Below are 17,514 nucleotides of genomic sequence, written 5' to 3'. Positions count from 1 at the left end.
CACCGTGTGTATGGGCCTTTAGATTGCCTTTATTTACAGAAACAAATGTACATATTTGTTTGAAAAGAGTCGTAACCATTTTACCTACATATTTGTCTAGGTAACCTTACTTAAACAACGGTTTGCAAAAGGACAAACAGACTCGGAGATGATCAGTTCATCAGAGCATGAAACTCAGAGCGCTGGGCAGGAGGAGGACTCAGACAACAGGTCTACACCTGGTAAGGCAGTCGCTTGGGTGTATTCTTATAGAGCAATGCTGTATTTTCGCTAACCTATAAAATAATGCAAAGATTAGAAGGAAATAGTATTACCATTTCTAGCATACAGAACACAAAGCAGCTTGAAAAAAATCTAAAGCATTGTTTTCTTATGTATCAAATACTACAAAAGAATGCTATTGCTTAAGATGGAAAAAAAAATGAATTTGATGTTATTATATAATTATTTCAGATGTTGACACTCCCATTTGCTTTGTTGTTAATTTTTTTGTCCTGTAGGTGCACCAACTTTCCCTTGGCAATCCTTTGAATTGTTTTCAAATATTGGTTACCACAACGAGTATTGTTTAACTCATAAAATCAAGTTTTGATCCATAAAGTTCTGTGATTGTAGATCAATAAGTGAAGTTATGGCGCAGTATTGGCAAAAATAGTTTTTAAATGAATCAATTGCACTTATGGTGCAGAGGGTTAGTGGTGGGGAGACCAGCAGGGACAGCCGCCGGCAGACGGAGGGGATCAGCGCTATAGTAGCGCTGCAGGAGGATGTTACACAGCCGCCCGACCTCATGGCAGTGTCCACCCGGCTCTAGCAAGCGTGACCTCACTTGCTGGAGCCGGGTGGAAGCTGCCGTGAGCGGCGCGGCTCTGTGACATCTTGCTGCAGCGCTGTGCTGTAGCGCTGATCTCCCCTATATGCCCGCGGCTCCCCCTCGTCTCCCTTCGCCCCCCTCTCCTCTTCTGGGTCCCACATCTCAGACCGACATTTTTTTATGTCGGACTGAGATGGTCGAAAAGGGGGCCAAAACCGACACAAGCACGTGGATCGGCAGCTATACCTGCGATCCACGTGCTTTTCGAAAAGTTGAATTCCTCAACTTCTCCAATATATTGAATAGGTTGGAACCCCTTCCGACCTAAAAAAAGTAGAAAACTTCTGTCTTTTCGACAGACGGCAGCTTTCGACGTCAATTGTATATACCCCTATGTGTCCAAGTCAACTTCCATGCTATGCATTCTGCAGTGGAAAGCATAGCTACATATGCATCCTCCTACATCTAGCCCGGATGCACCTGCAGGATGACTAACTCGTCTTCCATTTCTGACATTTTGGATGAGTATTTATATGCAACTATGTTCCCCACACCTTTCCGTCATTGATTGTTTTCCTGTATATTATGCACTTCTTTGCACTTTATGGAATTATTGGTCTGGATCTTTTTGCAATATGGTGATAAAATCGTGAATCATTGAAGTGGAATTTGCTGGCTGTAATTATTTCATGTTTCAACATTTCTATGGAGCCGTGCAAATCCTATATTATATGCTTTGAAAGTATGTGCGGCTGGTCTCATGCTCAAAAAAATAAATAAATAAATATATATATATATATATATATATATATATATACATACATATATATATATTTTATTTATGTATTTCACCATAAAAACCCCGAAACGGTGGTTGTTTGATACACCTACATGCTTCAACTATTCAAGTTTCAGAGTGCCATTGTTTTTATGGTGAATTGTGTTTATCTAAGTTGATAGAGCACCAAAGCAATTCGTTTATATGACAGAGTGCCGGCCGAACTGCTTGCTATATAGATAGATATAGATATATATATATATATATATATATATATATATATATAGATATATAGATAGATATATAGATATATAGATATATAGATATATAGATAGATATATATATATATATATATAGATAGATACAGGTTGAGTATCCCATATCCAAATATTCAGAAATACGGACTTTCTCTGACGTCCTAGTGGATGCTGGGTACTCCGTAAGGACCATGGGGAATAGACGGGCTCCGCAGGAGACTGGGCACTCTTAAAAGAAAGATTAGGTACTATATCTGGTGTGCACTGGCTCCTCCCTCTATGCCCCTCCTCCAGACCTCGGTTAGAATCTGTGCCCGGCCAGAGCTGGATGCACCCTAGGGGCTCTCCTGAGCTTCCTAGAAAAGAAAGTATTTGTTAGGTTTTTTATTTTCAGTGAGATCTGCTGGCAACAGACTCAATGCTACGTGGGACTGAGGGGAGAGAAGCGAACCTACCTGCTTGCAGCTAGCTTGGGCTTCTAAGGCTACTGGACACCATTAGCTCCAGAGGGATCGAACACAGGCCCAGTCCTCGGTCGTCCGGTCCCGGAGCCGCGCCGCCGTTCCCCTTGCAGAGCCAGAAGAACCGAAGAGAAGTTGAATATCGGCGTCTGAAGACTCCAGTCTTCATTAAGGTAGCGCACAGCACTGCAGCTGTGCGCCATTGCTCCCTTGGCACACCACACACTCCGGTCACTGATGGGTGCAGGGTGCTGGGGGGGGGGGCGCCCTGGGCAGCAATTAGATTACCTTTTGGCAATAAAAACACACATAATACAGTCTAGTACTGTATATGTGTAAAAACCCCTGCCATTAAATTACATAAAAGGACAGAAGCTCGCCGCTGAGGGGGCCGGGCCTTCTTCCTCAGCACACCGGCGCCATTTTCTCTTCACAGCTCAGCTGGAAGGAAGCACCCCAGGCTCTCCCCTGCAGTATCCTGGTACACAAAGGGTAAAAAAGAGAGGGGGGGCACATAAATTTAGGCGCAAAACTGTGTATATAAGCTGCTATAGGGGAAAAATCACTCAGTATAGTGTACATCCCTGTATTATATAGCGCTGTGGTGTGTGCTGGCATACTCTCTCTCTGTCTCTCCAAAGGGCCTGGTGGGGGAACTGTCTTCAAATAGAGCATCCCCTGTGTGTGTGTGGTGTGTCGGTACGCGTGTGTCGACATGTCTGAGGTAAAAGGCTCCTCTAAGGAAGTGATAGAGCGGATATGTGTGTGGGAGGGTGTCTCCGTCGACAACGCCGACACCTGTTTGGATATGTGTAAGTGCTGAGGTAAAATTATTGCACAAAAGGTTAGGGAACAGAAAGGAAATCTACCCTGGTCTGTCCCTATGTGACAGAGTCCTTCAGAGTCTCTCTATGCTCACTATCCAAAATAACAAACACTGGTATCGACACGGAGTTTAACTCCACTGTTGACTAAGATAATGCAAAGTTACAGCCAAGAGGGCTAAAAGATATTCAATATATGATTATTGGAATAAAAGATGATTTGCATATCACTGATGACTCATCTGTCCCTGACACGAGAGTACACATGTTAAGGGGAAGAATGCTGAGGTAAATTTCCCTCCTCTCATGAGGAAAAAGAGCGGGAATCTCCAGACAAGAGACGGCAGCTTCCCACAAGAGAATTCTCAGGCTGTATCCTTTCCACACTAGGGCCAGGATGTGTTGAGAATCTTCCCCTTGGGTGTCCTGTTTGCGCTAGCTATTCTCAGGGATCCTGCAGATAGTGTGCACATTCTAGTATACTACCCAGACCGGCGATTGTGTCGGCATTGGTTTATAGCGCTGTGGCAGCGTGGACAGGTACCTTATCAGCAGAGATTGAGACCCTAGTATGCATATAAATATTTTAAGATGCTGTCTTAAGTGATAGATATATAATTATAAAGCATGCCCAAAGGGACATGAGTATACTGGGTCCTAGAGTCAAAAGCTATGTCGATTTCTGCTTGACGTGTCCTGTAGAATATACATTGGACAGATGATGCCGACTTAAGAGGCTATGGAAGGCTGAGGATTGTGTGGAGAAAGGTTCTTGGGCCTGGTCTCCACAGCTATAGCTAGTTTGCCCTATATTCCTGCACAGCCTGGTAAAGCACGACATTATTAAATGCAGCTTTTCGAATAAAGAAACAAGAAAGTCTGAGGTGCGTCCTTTCTTGTCAGAGCCGGGGGCAGAGGAAAGAAGCTGTACAAAACAGCTAGTCCCCAGGAACAGAAGTCCTCCCCGGCCTCTACAAAAATCCACCGCATGTCGCTGGGGCTCCACAGGCGGAGCTAGGCCCGGTGGGGACACGCCTTCGTAAGTTCATCCACAAGTGGGTTCACTCCCTGTTAGATCCCTGGGCAATAGAAATTGTGTCGCAGGGATACAGGCTGGACTGGGAGAAGATGCCCCCTCACCGAGGACCCGGCGGGCTTCCCCCCAAGAGAGGGAGCCAGTGTTAACTGCAATTCGTAAATTGTATCTTCAACAGGTGGTGGTCAAGGGTCCCCTCCTTCAACAAGAGGGTGTTATTATTCGACCATGTTATAATCCCGAAACCAGACGGTTAGGTTAGACCCATATTGAATTAAAATCCCTGAACATATACCTGAAAAGGTTCAAGTTCAAGATGGAATCGCTAAGAGCGGTCATTGCAAGCCTGAAAAGGGGGAGACTTTATCGTGAATCGGGACATAAGGGATGCATACCTTCATGTCCCCATTTATCCACCTCATCAGGCGTACCTCAGAATTGCGGTATGGGATTGTCATTACCAATTTCACCAAGGTAATGGCGGATATGATGGTGATCCTGCGGAAGCAAGGTGTCACTATTATCACATACTTGGATGATCTCCTCATAAAAGCGAGATCAAGGGAGCAGTTGCTGGACAGCGTATCACCTTCTCTGGAAGTGAAACGGCAACACGACTGGATTCTATATATTCCGAAGTCGCAGTTGGTTCCTACAGCTCATCTGCCTCACCTAGGCATGATCCTAGACACAGACCAGAAAAGGGTTTATCTCCCGATAGAGAGAGCTCAGGAGCTCATGACACTGGTCAGGAATCTATTGAAAACCAAAACAGGTGTCAGTGCATCACTGCACTCGAGTCCTGGGAAGGATGGTGGCGTCATACGAGGCCATTCCCTTCGGCTGGTTCCATGCAAGGACAATGGAACTTACTGGACAAGTGGTCCGGATCACATCTTCAGATGCATCGGTTAATCACCCTATCCCCCAGGGCCAGGGTGTCTCTCCTGTGGTGGCTGCGGAGTGCTCACCTTCTCGAGGGCCGCAGATTCGGCATTCAGGACTGGGTCCTGGTGACCACAGATGCAAGCCTCCGAGGGTGGGGGGCAGTTACACAGGGAAGAAACTTCCAAGGTTTGTGGTCAAGCCAACAGACTTGCCTTCACATCAATATCCTGGAACTAAGGGCCATATACAACGCCCTAAGTCAAGCGGAGTTCCTGTTTCGCGACCAACCGGTTCTGATCCAGTCAGACCGCAGGGGCTCATGTAAACCGCCAAGGCGGCACAAGGAGCAGGGTGGCGAGGGTAGAAGCCACCAGAATTCTTCGCTGGGCGGAGAATCAAGTAAGCGCACTGTCAGCAGTGTTCATTCCGGGAGTGGACAACTGCGAAGCAGACTTCCTCAGCAGGCACGACCTCCACCCGGGAAAGTGGTGACTTCATCAGGAAGTCTTCACGCAGTTTTGCAAATTGATGGGAACTGCCTCAGGTGGACTAGATGGCGTCCCACCTCAATAAAAAGATAAAAAAGGTTTTACGCTGGGTCAAGGGACTCTCAGGCGATAGCTGTGGTCGCACTAGTAACACCGTGGGTGTTCCAGTCGGTCTATGTATTCCCTCCTCTTCCTCTCAGACCCAAGGGCTGAGAATTGTAATAAAAGGAGGAGTGTGAACAATATTCTTTGCTCCGGATTGGCCAAGAAGGACTCGGTACCCGGAACTGCAAGAAATGCTCTCAGAGGACCCATGGCCTCTGCCTCTCAGACAGGACATGTTGCAACAGGGGCCCTGTCTGTTCCAAGACTTACCGCGGCTGCGTTGGACGGCATGGCGGTTGAACGCCGGATCCTAGCGGAAAAGGGCATTCCGGATGCAGTTATTCCTACGCTGATAAAGGCTAGGAAAGACGTGACAGCAAGACTTTTTCACTGTATATGGCGAAAATAGGTTGCTTGGTGTGTGGCCGGGAAGGCCCTACAGAGGAATTCCAGCGGGGTCGATTCCTGCACTTCCTACAGTCAGGAGTGACTATGGGCCTAAAATTAGGATCCATAAAGGCCAAGATTTCGGCCCTATCCCTTTTTCTCTCAAAAAGAACTGGCTTCACTGCCTGAAGTTCGGACGTTGTTACAGGGGTGCTGCATATTCAGCGCCTTTTGTACCTCCAGTGGCACCTTGGGATCTTAACGTTGTGTTGGATTCCTAAAATCCCACTGGTTTGAGCCACTTAAGACCGTGGAGTTAAAATATCTCACGTGGAAAGTGGTCATGCTTTTGGCCTTAGCTTGGACTAGGCGTGTGTCAGAATTGGCGGCTTTGTCATGTAAAAGCCCATATCTGATCTTCCATATGGATTAGAAAGGGCAGAATTGAGGACTCGTCCCCAATTTCTCCCTAAGGTGGTATCATCGTTTCATTTGAACCAACCTATTGTGGTGCCTGCGGCTGCTAGGGACTTGGAGGATTCCAAGTTGCTGGACGTAGTCCGGGCCCTGAAAATCTTTGTTTCCAGGACGGCTAGAGTCAGAAAAACTGACTCGCTGTTTATCCTGCATGCACCCAACAAGCTGGGTGCTCCTGCTTCAAAGCAGACTATTGCTCGCTGGATCTGTAGCACGATTCAGTTTGCGCATTCTGCGGCTGGACTGCCGCATCCTAAATCAGTGAAAGCCCATTCCACAAGGAAGGTGGGCTCTTCTTGGGCGGCTGCCCGAGGGGTCTCGGCTTTACAACTTTGCCGAGCTGCTACTTGGTCGGGTTCAAACACTTTTGCAAAATACTACAAGTTTGATACCCTGGCTGAGGAGGACCTTGAGTTTGCTCATTCGGTGCTGCAGAGTCATCCGCACTCTCCCACCCGTTTGGGAGCTTTGGTATAATCCCCATGGTCCTTACGGAGTACCCAGCATCCACTAGGACGTCAGAGAAAATAAGAATTTACTCACCGGTAATTCTATTTCTCGTAGTCCGTAGTGGATGCTGGGAGCCCGTCCCAAGTGCGGACTTTCTGCAATACGTGTATATAGTTATTGCTTAAATAAAGGGTTATTGTTATGAGCCATCTATTACATGAGGCTCAGTTGTTATTCATACTGTTAACTGGGTATAGTTATCACAAGTTGTACGGTGTGATTGGTGTGGCTGGTATGAGTCTTACCCTGGATTCCAAATCCTTTCCTAGTAATGTCAGCTCTTCCGGGCACAGTTTCCTTAACTGAGGTCTGGAGGAGGGGCATAGAGGGAGGAGCCAGTGCACACCAGATATAGTACCTAATCTTTCTTTTAAGAGTGCCCAGTCTCCTGCGGAGCCTGTCTATTCCCCATGGTCCTTACGGAGTACCCAGCATCCACTACGGACTACGAGAAATAGAATTACCGGTGAGTAAATTCTTATTTTTTTGAGTGAGATAGTGAAACCTTTGTTTTTTGATGACTCAATGTACACAAACTTTGTTTAATACACAAAGTTATTAAAAATATTGTATTAAATGACCTTCAGGCTGTGTGTATAAGGTGTATATGAAACATAAATGAATTGTGTGAATGTACACACACTTTGTTTAATGTAAAAAGTTATAAAAATATTGGCTTTAATGACCTTCAGGCTGTGTGTATAAGGTGTATATGTAACATAAATGCATTCTGTGCTTAGACTTGGGTCCCATCACCATGATATCTCATTATAGTATGAAATTATTCCAAAATACGGAAAAATCCGATATCCAAAATACCTCTGGCCCCAAGCATTTTGGAAAAGGGATACTCAACCTGTATATATAATATACAGATTGAGTATCCCATATCCAAAATGCTTGGGACCAGAAGTATTTTGGATATCGGATTTTTCCGTATTTTGGATTAATTGCATAACAATGAAATATCGTGGGGATGGGACCCAAGTCTAAGCACAGAATGCATTTGTTTCATATACACCTTATACACACAGCCTGAAGGTCATTTAATACAATATTTTTAATAACTTTGTAATATTAAACAAAGTTTGTGTACATTGAGCCATCAGAAAACAAAGGTTTCACTTTCTCACGCCAAAAATTCATATTTTGAAATATTTGGATATGGGATACTCAACCTGTATATATTTTTCTGACCAAATTTCACCAAACCATGTCTTATACTGATTTTTATGTATTGACTGTCAATTGACATTTTTGTTTTCTGTAGATGGAAGTGGGGACACTACAAAAACATTAGATGCTCTGCAAATAAGAGTGAAACGACAGGAGAACCTTCTTCAAAGATGTAAAGAAAAGATTCGGTCATATAAGGACCAGTGTTCTCAGCTTAGCAGTGAAAAAGATGCACTACAGAACCAACTTGATGAGAGGCTCCAAGAGCTTGAAAAGATTAAGGTGCACTAGCAAATAGATCCTTTTTTTTTTTTTTTTTTTTAAAGCTAGTTTTGGAGAAACAAAAAATTCTTGCTATTACGTGGGAAATAGGTTAACACACTGGTCTTCCATGCAAGTGGTAATCTATACAGTGCATCCGGAAAGTATTCACAGCTCTTCATTTTTTCCACATTTTGTTATGTTACAGCCTTATTCCAAACTGGAATAAATTAATTTTTTCACTCAAAATTCTACACACAATACCCCATAATGACAATGTGAAAAAAGTTTTGTGAGATTTTTGCAAATGGATTAAAAATAAAAAAACGAAGAAATCGCATGTAAATAAATATTCACAGCCTTTGCCATGAAGCTCAAAACTGAGCTCAGGTGCATTCCAAATTCATTGATCATCCTTGAGATGTTCCTACAGCTTAATTGTAGTCCACCTGTAGTAATTTTAGTTGATTGGACATGATTTGGAAATTCACGCACTTGACAGTGCATGTCTAAACACAAACCAAGCATGAAGTCAAAGGAATTGTCTGTAGACCTCCGAGACAGGATTGTCTTGAGGCACAAATCTGGGGAAGGGAACAGAAAAATATCTGCTGCTTTGAAGGTCCCAATGTGCACAGTGGCCCACATCGTCCGTAAATTGAAGAAGTTCGGAATCACCAAGACTCTTCCTAGAGCTGGCCAGCCGTCTAAACTGAGCGATCGTTGGAGAAGGGGTCATTCTGTCAGCTACAGCATTCCTCTGTGCTCCCAATAATAATAGGGTATCAACTGAAAAGTAGCAAAGAAAAGAAAACTTTTTTTGTTGGAGCACTCATTGGTTGCTGTACTTCACAACACATCTCATTACTTGTACTTCAGTTCTTTTGTAGTACATCTGCAGCATTACTTTATTGTAGTGTTTGAACATTGTAAAATCTGTAAATAAGCATACTAAAGCTGTCCACGTCAAACTTTCTCTTTCATCCATCTGGGGGACGCTGCGCCATTACTTGTGGGTTAGAGGTGTGTGGTTGTGGAGTTTGGCACAGAACTATTAAAACCTGACTCCTCCCCCCTCTAACCCCTCCCATCTCCTTCCTGCCTAGCCAGTACCTCAGTTTTTGTTTTGTGCCTGTGGAGTACAGACACAGATTTTTTTCTCTGAAGATTTTAGTTAGGTTTTTTTCTTATTTTATGATTTGAGTGCCTAGTCCCTGTATACAGGTGACAGGTACTACTAGAGTGGGGTTAGATAGAAGTCCCACTCTATAATCTGCCGCTGGAGGTCACCATACTTCGGTTACTGGGGCTGGATTCCTATTTCTAAGAAGTCGGCAGTGAGAAGGCACAGGATAGACACAATCTGTCTCCGACAGTATTGGTCTATCCTTTCCTATATCTTTCTATATTTTTCATATAGATATATATATTTGATTTTATTTTTATTACCTTGCGTGTCCCCCCTCCCCCCCCCCCCCCCCCCCCCCCCCCCCCCCCAACCTCCCGCACAAGCATTTATTTATTTCTGCTACAGGGGGGGTCACCTCTGAGTAGCCCGGGAGAGTGGTGAGTCACTCCCTAGGGGTTTACTAGATGCTGCCGAACAGAGCCGCTGTAAGTAGCGGCGCGCGGGAGCCACTACCGATCGAGCCGCTGTACATAGCGGCGTGCGGGAGCCACTGCTAGAACAACAGATGCTGTAGGTAACGGCACCCGGGAGCCGCTTCCCGAAGAGACACGCTGTATGTAGCGGTGCGCGGGAGCCGCTACCCGAACACAGAATCTGCAGACTTCCGGTTATAGCGCGCCTATGCTGAGCTACCCGGCGCTTACTTGCTTCAAAGAAGGGATTCCCGCCCTGCACTACCTCACACACTCTGATCCAGCGTCTACAGAGCCGGGCGCCATTTTCGCCAGAGGCAGTACGGGGGATGCGGTGCAGCACACAGCACACAACTTGGAAAATGTTTCAGTACTACTCACCCTGTTTATTCAGAGGGGATCACCTAACAGCAAGTATACTTTGGGGGCATTGTGTTATTCTATACAGAGATCTGTGGTATAGAGGGACCTGGGTTCAATCCTAGTGTCACCTTGAGGATTTCTATTAAAGTTAACAGTATTTGTTTCAATATAAATTACACAGTATGCTTCACAATACTGTCCACTACTCTACTGTGTTTATAGTTCTTTGGTAGTGCATTTGTTTAAAAAAAAAAAAAAAAGACAGATCTACAAGGGGGAAGACACCCTCGAGGGTTTAAATTGCCTGCGTACAATGTGAACGGACATGTTCTGGTGCATCTTGTGTGGTCCAACAGGGAAGTTCTGCGGACCTGTCTCTGTGGACTCAAAAAATATGGGCACATGTATTACTAATTTAACTCAATCCCTAAACAAGTTTATAAACTCTGCCGGCAGTTTTTCTGATACAACACGGCCACAACCGTTGCCCGCTATAACTTTATGGGGGAGGAGTTGGAGTCATTTCCATGGGAAAATGGGGACGTAGACCCACAGTGGGACGAAGTTTTGGTCTGGGAAAGTGATTGGTCTAATAGCTCAGGTGTTAGAGTGCTGATAGACACCATCCGTCAGACTATTACTAACAGGGATATTTTAAAGGAGCCCTAACTTAAGCCGGTTTCTCGTTCCCAAGTCCCTCAGAAGTTAAAATTTCTATATTCTTTTACAGAAAACAGCCCCAAAGGTAGACGCTTCCATTTCCCATTTAGCAGGAGTTACGGCTATTCCTTCGGTACAGTCGGTGACATTGAAAGATCCTACAGATAGGACGATGGCAGCAATGCCTAAATCTGTTTTCTTCATCACGATTCTAGCTGGCGCTTGGATCCTCAGGGCCGCGGATGACTGACTAACAGGTCATATCTGGAATGCAGTCTGACGATCCATCAGAAGACATTCAATTAGCAGAACAAATTTCGGCTTACTTATGTGGGTGAGACCTTGATTGATTCTACTACGCGGCGCTCCCGTATTTCTGCCTTGACAGTGTCAGCAAGACGGTCTCTTTGGCTTCGGGTTTGGAATGCCGATTGTGACTCCAAACAGACCTTGGCGGCGGTACCCTTTGAAGGTGAGTTCTCTTTGGGTCGGAATCAAAGAAGATTATTTCAGCTACTACAGAAGGGCAGGAGCCCCTTTCTTCTGGCGGTTCCTCCGAAACCGAATACTACAAGGGATCGTTCCTTTCATGTACAGGACAGCGGTAGTTCCATTCCTTTCGTGCTGTCTCCACATATCCATGAAAAGAGTTTCAGAGGTGGAAGTAAACCTTCCAACAGACCTACTGCATGACGCCGGAGGGAGCAGTGACGGTTGGGACTCGGTTACTACAGCTCAACGAAGGGTGGCTCCTGTCGAAACCAGATAGGTGGGTGACGGAGGTCATATCCAAAGGATATACGTTAGATCTCGAGGAACCAGTCCCATATCGTGTGTTCTTCACTTCTCTTCCAAACGGTCCCTCCAGATGTCGAGCTTTTCATCATGCAACAGCCACTCTTCTACGAAATGAAGTAAAATTTTTCTAGTTCCCACTCCGCAGAGAGGTCGGGGATTGTACTCGTGGACAAACTAGACTGTTCGTTTCAACAAAAGCTCAGAATGGACTCTATCCACTCGATTAGCATCGCCATGGAACCAGGGGGATATTTGGCTTCATTAGACATAAGACGCCTATCTGCTTGTTCCTATTGATACTCTTCCCTTTGGCTTATCCACGGCTTCTCCGGTATTCACAAAGATCATGGACCATGCGGTGGCAGTGTCAGGAAGTCAACATTACTCTGTATTTGGATGATCTGTTACTCAGGATACCGTCAGAGTTGATTCTTCAACAGAACTTGCGTTTCACAATAGAGACTCTACAGCCATTCGGATCAATAATAAATTGTCCAAAAGTCGTCTTGGCTTCCTTCTCAGAAAATAATTTTCTGGGACTCTTATTCGATACCAACAACCAGAAAGTCTTTCTTCCTCAGTCAGGACATACAGTCCCGAATTTGAACACTGCGGCATTTACAGGTGGTTTCGGTTCTCCGATACATGCAGGTGTTAGACGAGATGGTGGCAACCTTCGAGGCAGTTCCATATACCAGGTTCATGCTCGACTCCTTCAGGCGCAGATTCTCATCCGTTGGACTCGTACAGGAACTCATCTCCACTTACAGCTGTTCCGCTTGTCGGTACAGACTTGTCAGTTGCTTCGCTGGTGGCTTTACAGCTTCAATTTAACAAAAGTTCAGTTCACATTTTGGCCTTGGGTGATGGTCACTACTGATGTCAACCTCATAGGTTGGAGTACGGCTTTTCAGACTCTTCAATTTCAGGGGTTTTGGGTCAGTCAAAGAGTAGAAGTTGCAGATCAACATCTTGGAGTTGAGGACAATCCGGTAGACACTACTGCAGATTCAAACCAGAGTACAGGGTCATCCAGTGCGGATTCAGTCCGACACCACCACGGCAGTTACTTACATAAACAAGCAAGGAGACACTCGAAGCTGATCTGCCTTGACACTATCAGATTCTCCTATGGTCGGAACATTGGGTTCCGGCCAGACCCGCGATTCACATGCCAGGACTCGAGACCTGAAAAGTGGATTTCTTAAGCCGTCACACGGTGCATCCGGGAGAGTGGGAACTTCACCGGGTGGGGTTTCTGACTCTAGTAGCCCGGTCGGGGATGCCCGATGTAGATCTGATGGCGTCTCGTCTCAACAATAAATTTCATCTCTACGGGTCGTGTACTCAGGACCCTCAAGCAATTTTAATCGGCGCACTGATGGCGCTGTGGCACTTTCAACTGAGAGATGTGCCACCACTTCCACTGATCCCAAGTCTGCTTCAACGCATTCAGAGAGACGGTCTTCCAATCATTCTGGTGGCCCCAGATTGGCCAAACTGACAGTGGTACGCTCTTCTGCGCACTGTGGTCATCAGGGAACCATTCCGACTCCCTCTGCATCCACATCTTATGATTCAAGGAACATCTCACCACCCAGGTTGGATCGGCTGGTTTTCTTTAAAAAAAAAAAAAAAAAGTTTTATTCCCGTCCTGTTGTGTAAATTATGATTCATGCCGGTGGCTTCTGGAATTACCACAGACTGTGGCATATTTACATTGCTTGGTGTAAAAAGCGTGGTTTACTACCGGATTTGTTTAGAGTTCCTTGTCTGTTATTCTTCCTTTAGGAGGGTCTCAATAAGGGTCTGAGACTTTCTTCACAAATGGGTCAGGCTTCTGCCTTGTCGGTTCTTTTTCAAAAGAGACTGGCTATCATTCCAGACGTTCTCACGTTCCATCAGGGATTTCTGCGGATTTAACCACTTTTTGTTCCTCCGGTTATTCCCTGGGACTTTAACTTAGTCCTTACGGATCTACATTGAGCCTTTGGCGAACGTTCCACTGTTGTCTTTCTATTAAAAATTGCCTCCGCAAGATGAGTATCTGTATTGGAAGCTATGGTCTTGCAGACCACCCTTGTTGGTTTTTCAGGAAAATCGGGTGGTTCTGCGAACAAAACCTTCCTTCCGAAGGTTGTGTCAGCGTTTCATCTAATCAGGACATCGTCCCTTCAGCGTTTACTTCTTCATCGTCCCTCTAGCGTTTACTCCTTTTCCTTCCAGGGAGGATTCCCAGTTGACTTGTAGATGTCCTTAGGGCCTTACGGATTTCTTTATCTCGTGCGGATTCTATCCATCAAACGGATGCTTTGTTGGTTTTTGATTGATGCGTCCAAAACGAGATTGGACAACTTCCAAGTACACTATGGCTCATTGGGTAACTTCGGTCAGCAAACAGTCTTCTGATGTTTCAATTCCTAAATCGATCCGAGCTCCTTCGCCTCGAGCTGTTGGAGTTTTCTTGGGCTGTTCGCGGGGTTACATCTATAGAGCAGCTGTGTCGGGCGGCGACCTGCTCGTCTGTGCATACGTTTAAACAGTTTTACAGTTTTCAGACTTTCGGTTTGTAGACTGCCTTTGTTGGGCGTCACTTTTTGCGGACGGCTATGCCGTCCCCGTCTCCCTCCTCTTATTAGCTTGCTTTGGGAAATCCCACAAGTAATGGCGCAGCGTCCCCCAGATGGATGAAAGAGAAAAGGTGATTTTTGTTACTTACCGTAAAATCTCTTTCTCTGATTCCATCTGGGGGACGCTGCGATCCCTCCCAGATGTTTGTCTGGTTTAACCAGTTAATTTTCTTTGATCTATCTCCTTTGGCTTGGCTAAACGTTAACTGAGGTACTGGCTAGGCAGGTAGGAGATGGGAGGGGTTAGAGGGGGGTGGAGTCTGGTTTTAATAGTTCTGTGCCAAACTCCACAACCACACACCTCTAACCCACAAGTAATGGCGCAGCGTCCCCCAGATGGAATCAGAGAAAGAGATTTTACGGTAAGTAACAACAATCACCTTTTTGAGTCTTTTGTGATTTCGACTTCGTATCCTTGACTGATATAGCTCTTGAGATCGAAGTCTTGAATATAGCTGTTATGATATAGTTTCTGCTCAGAAGCTATGGATGAACATAAACTAGTACTGGGCAGTTACTGGAGACCCATTGCAAGGACGTAGAGTCTTTCACCAGGGACCCCCACAAGGGAGTTTGGTCTTCGCTGCTCCCAACGTGCAGGTTGTGGGCCCTTGCCCGGGTCACTCAGTACTAGCACTAGAGGACTTTGACAAAACGTAGAGGCAGGAGACTGCAGACAGTATCTGCAAATCTTAGATGCAGGACGGTTTTAAGACTCTGGTGTAGGTTCTGGACTGTTGGTTAAGTAGCAAACTACAGTCTTGCTACAGTCTCTTTGAAAGTGGAGTCTTCTGGAGGTGTACCTTGTAGCCTATTGTCTCTACTTCGTGGTTCCCTTGGTTTGTACGAGGTCCAGAGGCCCAATGGCTTTCCCAGTGGATGCCATGACTGTTCAATGAAACTTCCATCTGGCGTGTCTCTTTCCGCCAGTTCCAGTGTTACCCTGCGCAGACCATGGTTTGCCGATTTTCTCAAACTATCTGTAGGTCCCATCTAAGTGGCATCTTCCACTAAACTGGAAACTGGTTTCATCATACACTTGCTGTAGGGTTTTGAAGATCTACATCTACTTCTCATTTCTTGGCCTTCCTTCAGGGGGGTATCTTATCCTGATCCTCTCCTCTCAAGCAGGCTCCCTTTGGGTCTTTGAATTAGGCAGACTTTAAGCTTGTTACTTGGAATCTGGTCTTCCTTATGGCTATTGATTTGGCTTAGCATGTTTCAGAGTTGGGTGTTTTTCTTGCAGGCTGCCATTTCTCATCTTCCTTGACGTTAGGGCGGTTCCCCGTACGATTCCAACCTTCCAGATGAAGGTTGTTTCGGTTTTTCACTTAAACTGGGAAATCGTCTTTCCAGTTTCTCTTACGTCCTAGAGGATGCTGGGGACTCCGTAAGGACCATGGGGTATAGACGGCTCCGCAGGAGACATGGGCACTGTAAAGACTTTAGAATGGGTATGCACTGGCTCCTCCCTCTATGCCCCTCCTCCAGACACCAGTTAGTCCCTGTGCCCAGTGGAGACTGGATGCACTGCAGGGGAGCTCTCCTGAGTTTCTCTGAAAAGACTTTTGTTAGGTTTTTTTATTTTCAGGGAGCACTGCTGGCAACAGGCTCCCTGCATCGTGGGACTGAGGGGAGAGAAGCAGACCTACTTAAATGATACTCTGCTTCTTAGGCTACTGGACACCATTAGCTCCAGAGGGTCGGAACGCAGGTCTCACCCTCGCCGTTCGTCCCGGAGCCGCGCCGCCGTCCTCCTCACAGAGCCGGAAGATAGAAGCCGGGTGAGTATATGAAGAAAGAAGACTTCAAAGGCGGCAGAAGACTTCAGATCTTCACTGAGGTAACGGGCAGCGCTAACGCTGCGTGCCATTGCTCCCACATACACACACACAGGCACAGCACGGGTGCAGGGGGGGCGCCCTGGGCAGCAATAAACCCCTCAATTTAATCTGGCAGCAAGTTTAGATACTGCAGGGCAGTATGTTATAAAACCCCCACCAGTATAAAGATATGAGCAGGACCAAAGCCCGCCGTCGAGGGGGCGGGGCTTGATCCTCCAGCACTAACCAGCGCCATTTTCTCCACAGCATGCTGCAGAGAATCTGCTCCCGGACTCTCCCCTGCTGCACACAGTAACAGGGGACAAAAACGAGGTGGGGGGGGGGCACATTATTTGGTGCAAATATTATATGTTATAAGCGCTATTTAAGACTGGGACTTTTGTTTTCAGTATATTGTGGAGCTGGGTGTGTGCTAGCATACTCTCTCTCTGTCTCTCCAAAGGGCCTTATTGTGGGTCAGTCCCCATATTTCAGTTATCCCAGTGTGTGTGGGAGTGTCAGTACGTGTGTGTCGACATGTCTGAGGCGGAAGGCTTGTTTAGGGAGGATGCAGAGCAGATGGTGATCGTGTCTCTGTCGGCACAGCCGACACCGGATTGGGTGGACATGTGGAATGTTTTAAATGCTAATGTGAATTTATTACATAAGAGATTGGACGAAGCAGTGTCCAGGGATAGAGCAGGGAGTCAATCCATGGCTTTGACCGTGTCACAAGACCCATAAGGGTCATATAAACATCCCCTTTCCCAGATAGCAGACACTGATACCGACATGGATTCCGACTCCAGTGTCGACTATGATGATGCACGGTTGCACCCAAGAGTGGCCAAGAGTATTCAATGTATGATTATTGCAATAAAAGATGTTTTGCATATCACGGAGGACTCCTCTGTCCCAGACACGAGGGTCTGCTTGTTTAAGGAAAAGAAACCTGAGGTAACGTTTCCCCCATCTCTTGAGCTGAACGCTTTATTTGAAAAGGTTTGGGAAACTCCTGACAAGAGACTGCAGGTTCACAAGTGAATTATTATAGCGTATCCTTTTCCCGCGAAGGACAAGTTACGGTGGAAATCCTCGCCCAGGGTGGACAAGACCTTGACGCGCTAATCCAAGAAGGTTGCACTACCGTCCCCTGACGCGGCAGCCCTCAAGGAT

At 46.0% G+C, this 17,514-nt stretch overlaps 1 protein-coding gene across 8 annotated transcripts in view; it reads left to right on the top strand.

Moving 5' to 3' along the window:
- The window catches only part of GOLGA4 (golgin A4), a 347,782-nt gene that overhangs the window by 150,984 nt on the left and 179,284 nt on the right, over positions 1-17,514 (top strand). For all 8 annotated transcript variants that reach the window (XM_063922581.1, XM_063922575.1, XM_063922574.1 and 5 more), the window contains 2 exons: positions 101-221; positions 8,296-8,483. In XM_063922581.1, the coding sequence (XP_063778651.1) occupies positions 101-221; positions 8,296-8,483 (309 nt within the window). The remainder of the gene's footprint in view (positions 1-100; positions 222-8,295; positions 8,484-17,514) is intronic.

Source organism: Pseudophryne corroboree, chromosome 5 (genome assembly GCF_028390025.1).
Source record: "Pseudophryne corroboree isolate aPseCor3 chromosome 5, aPseCor3.hap2, whole genome shotgun sequence".
NCBI lineage: Eukaryota > Metazoa > Chordata > Amphibia > Anura > Myobatrachidae > Pseudophryne > Pseudophryne corroboree.
The sequence above is the reverse complement of the archived record's forward strand: the minus strand, read 5'-3'. Positions and strand labels throughout refer to the sequence as shown.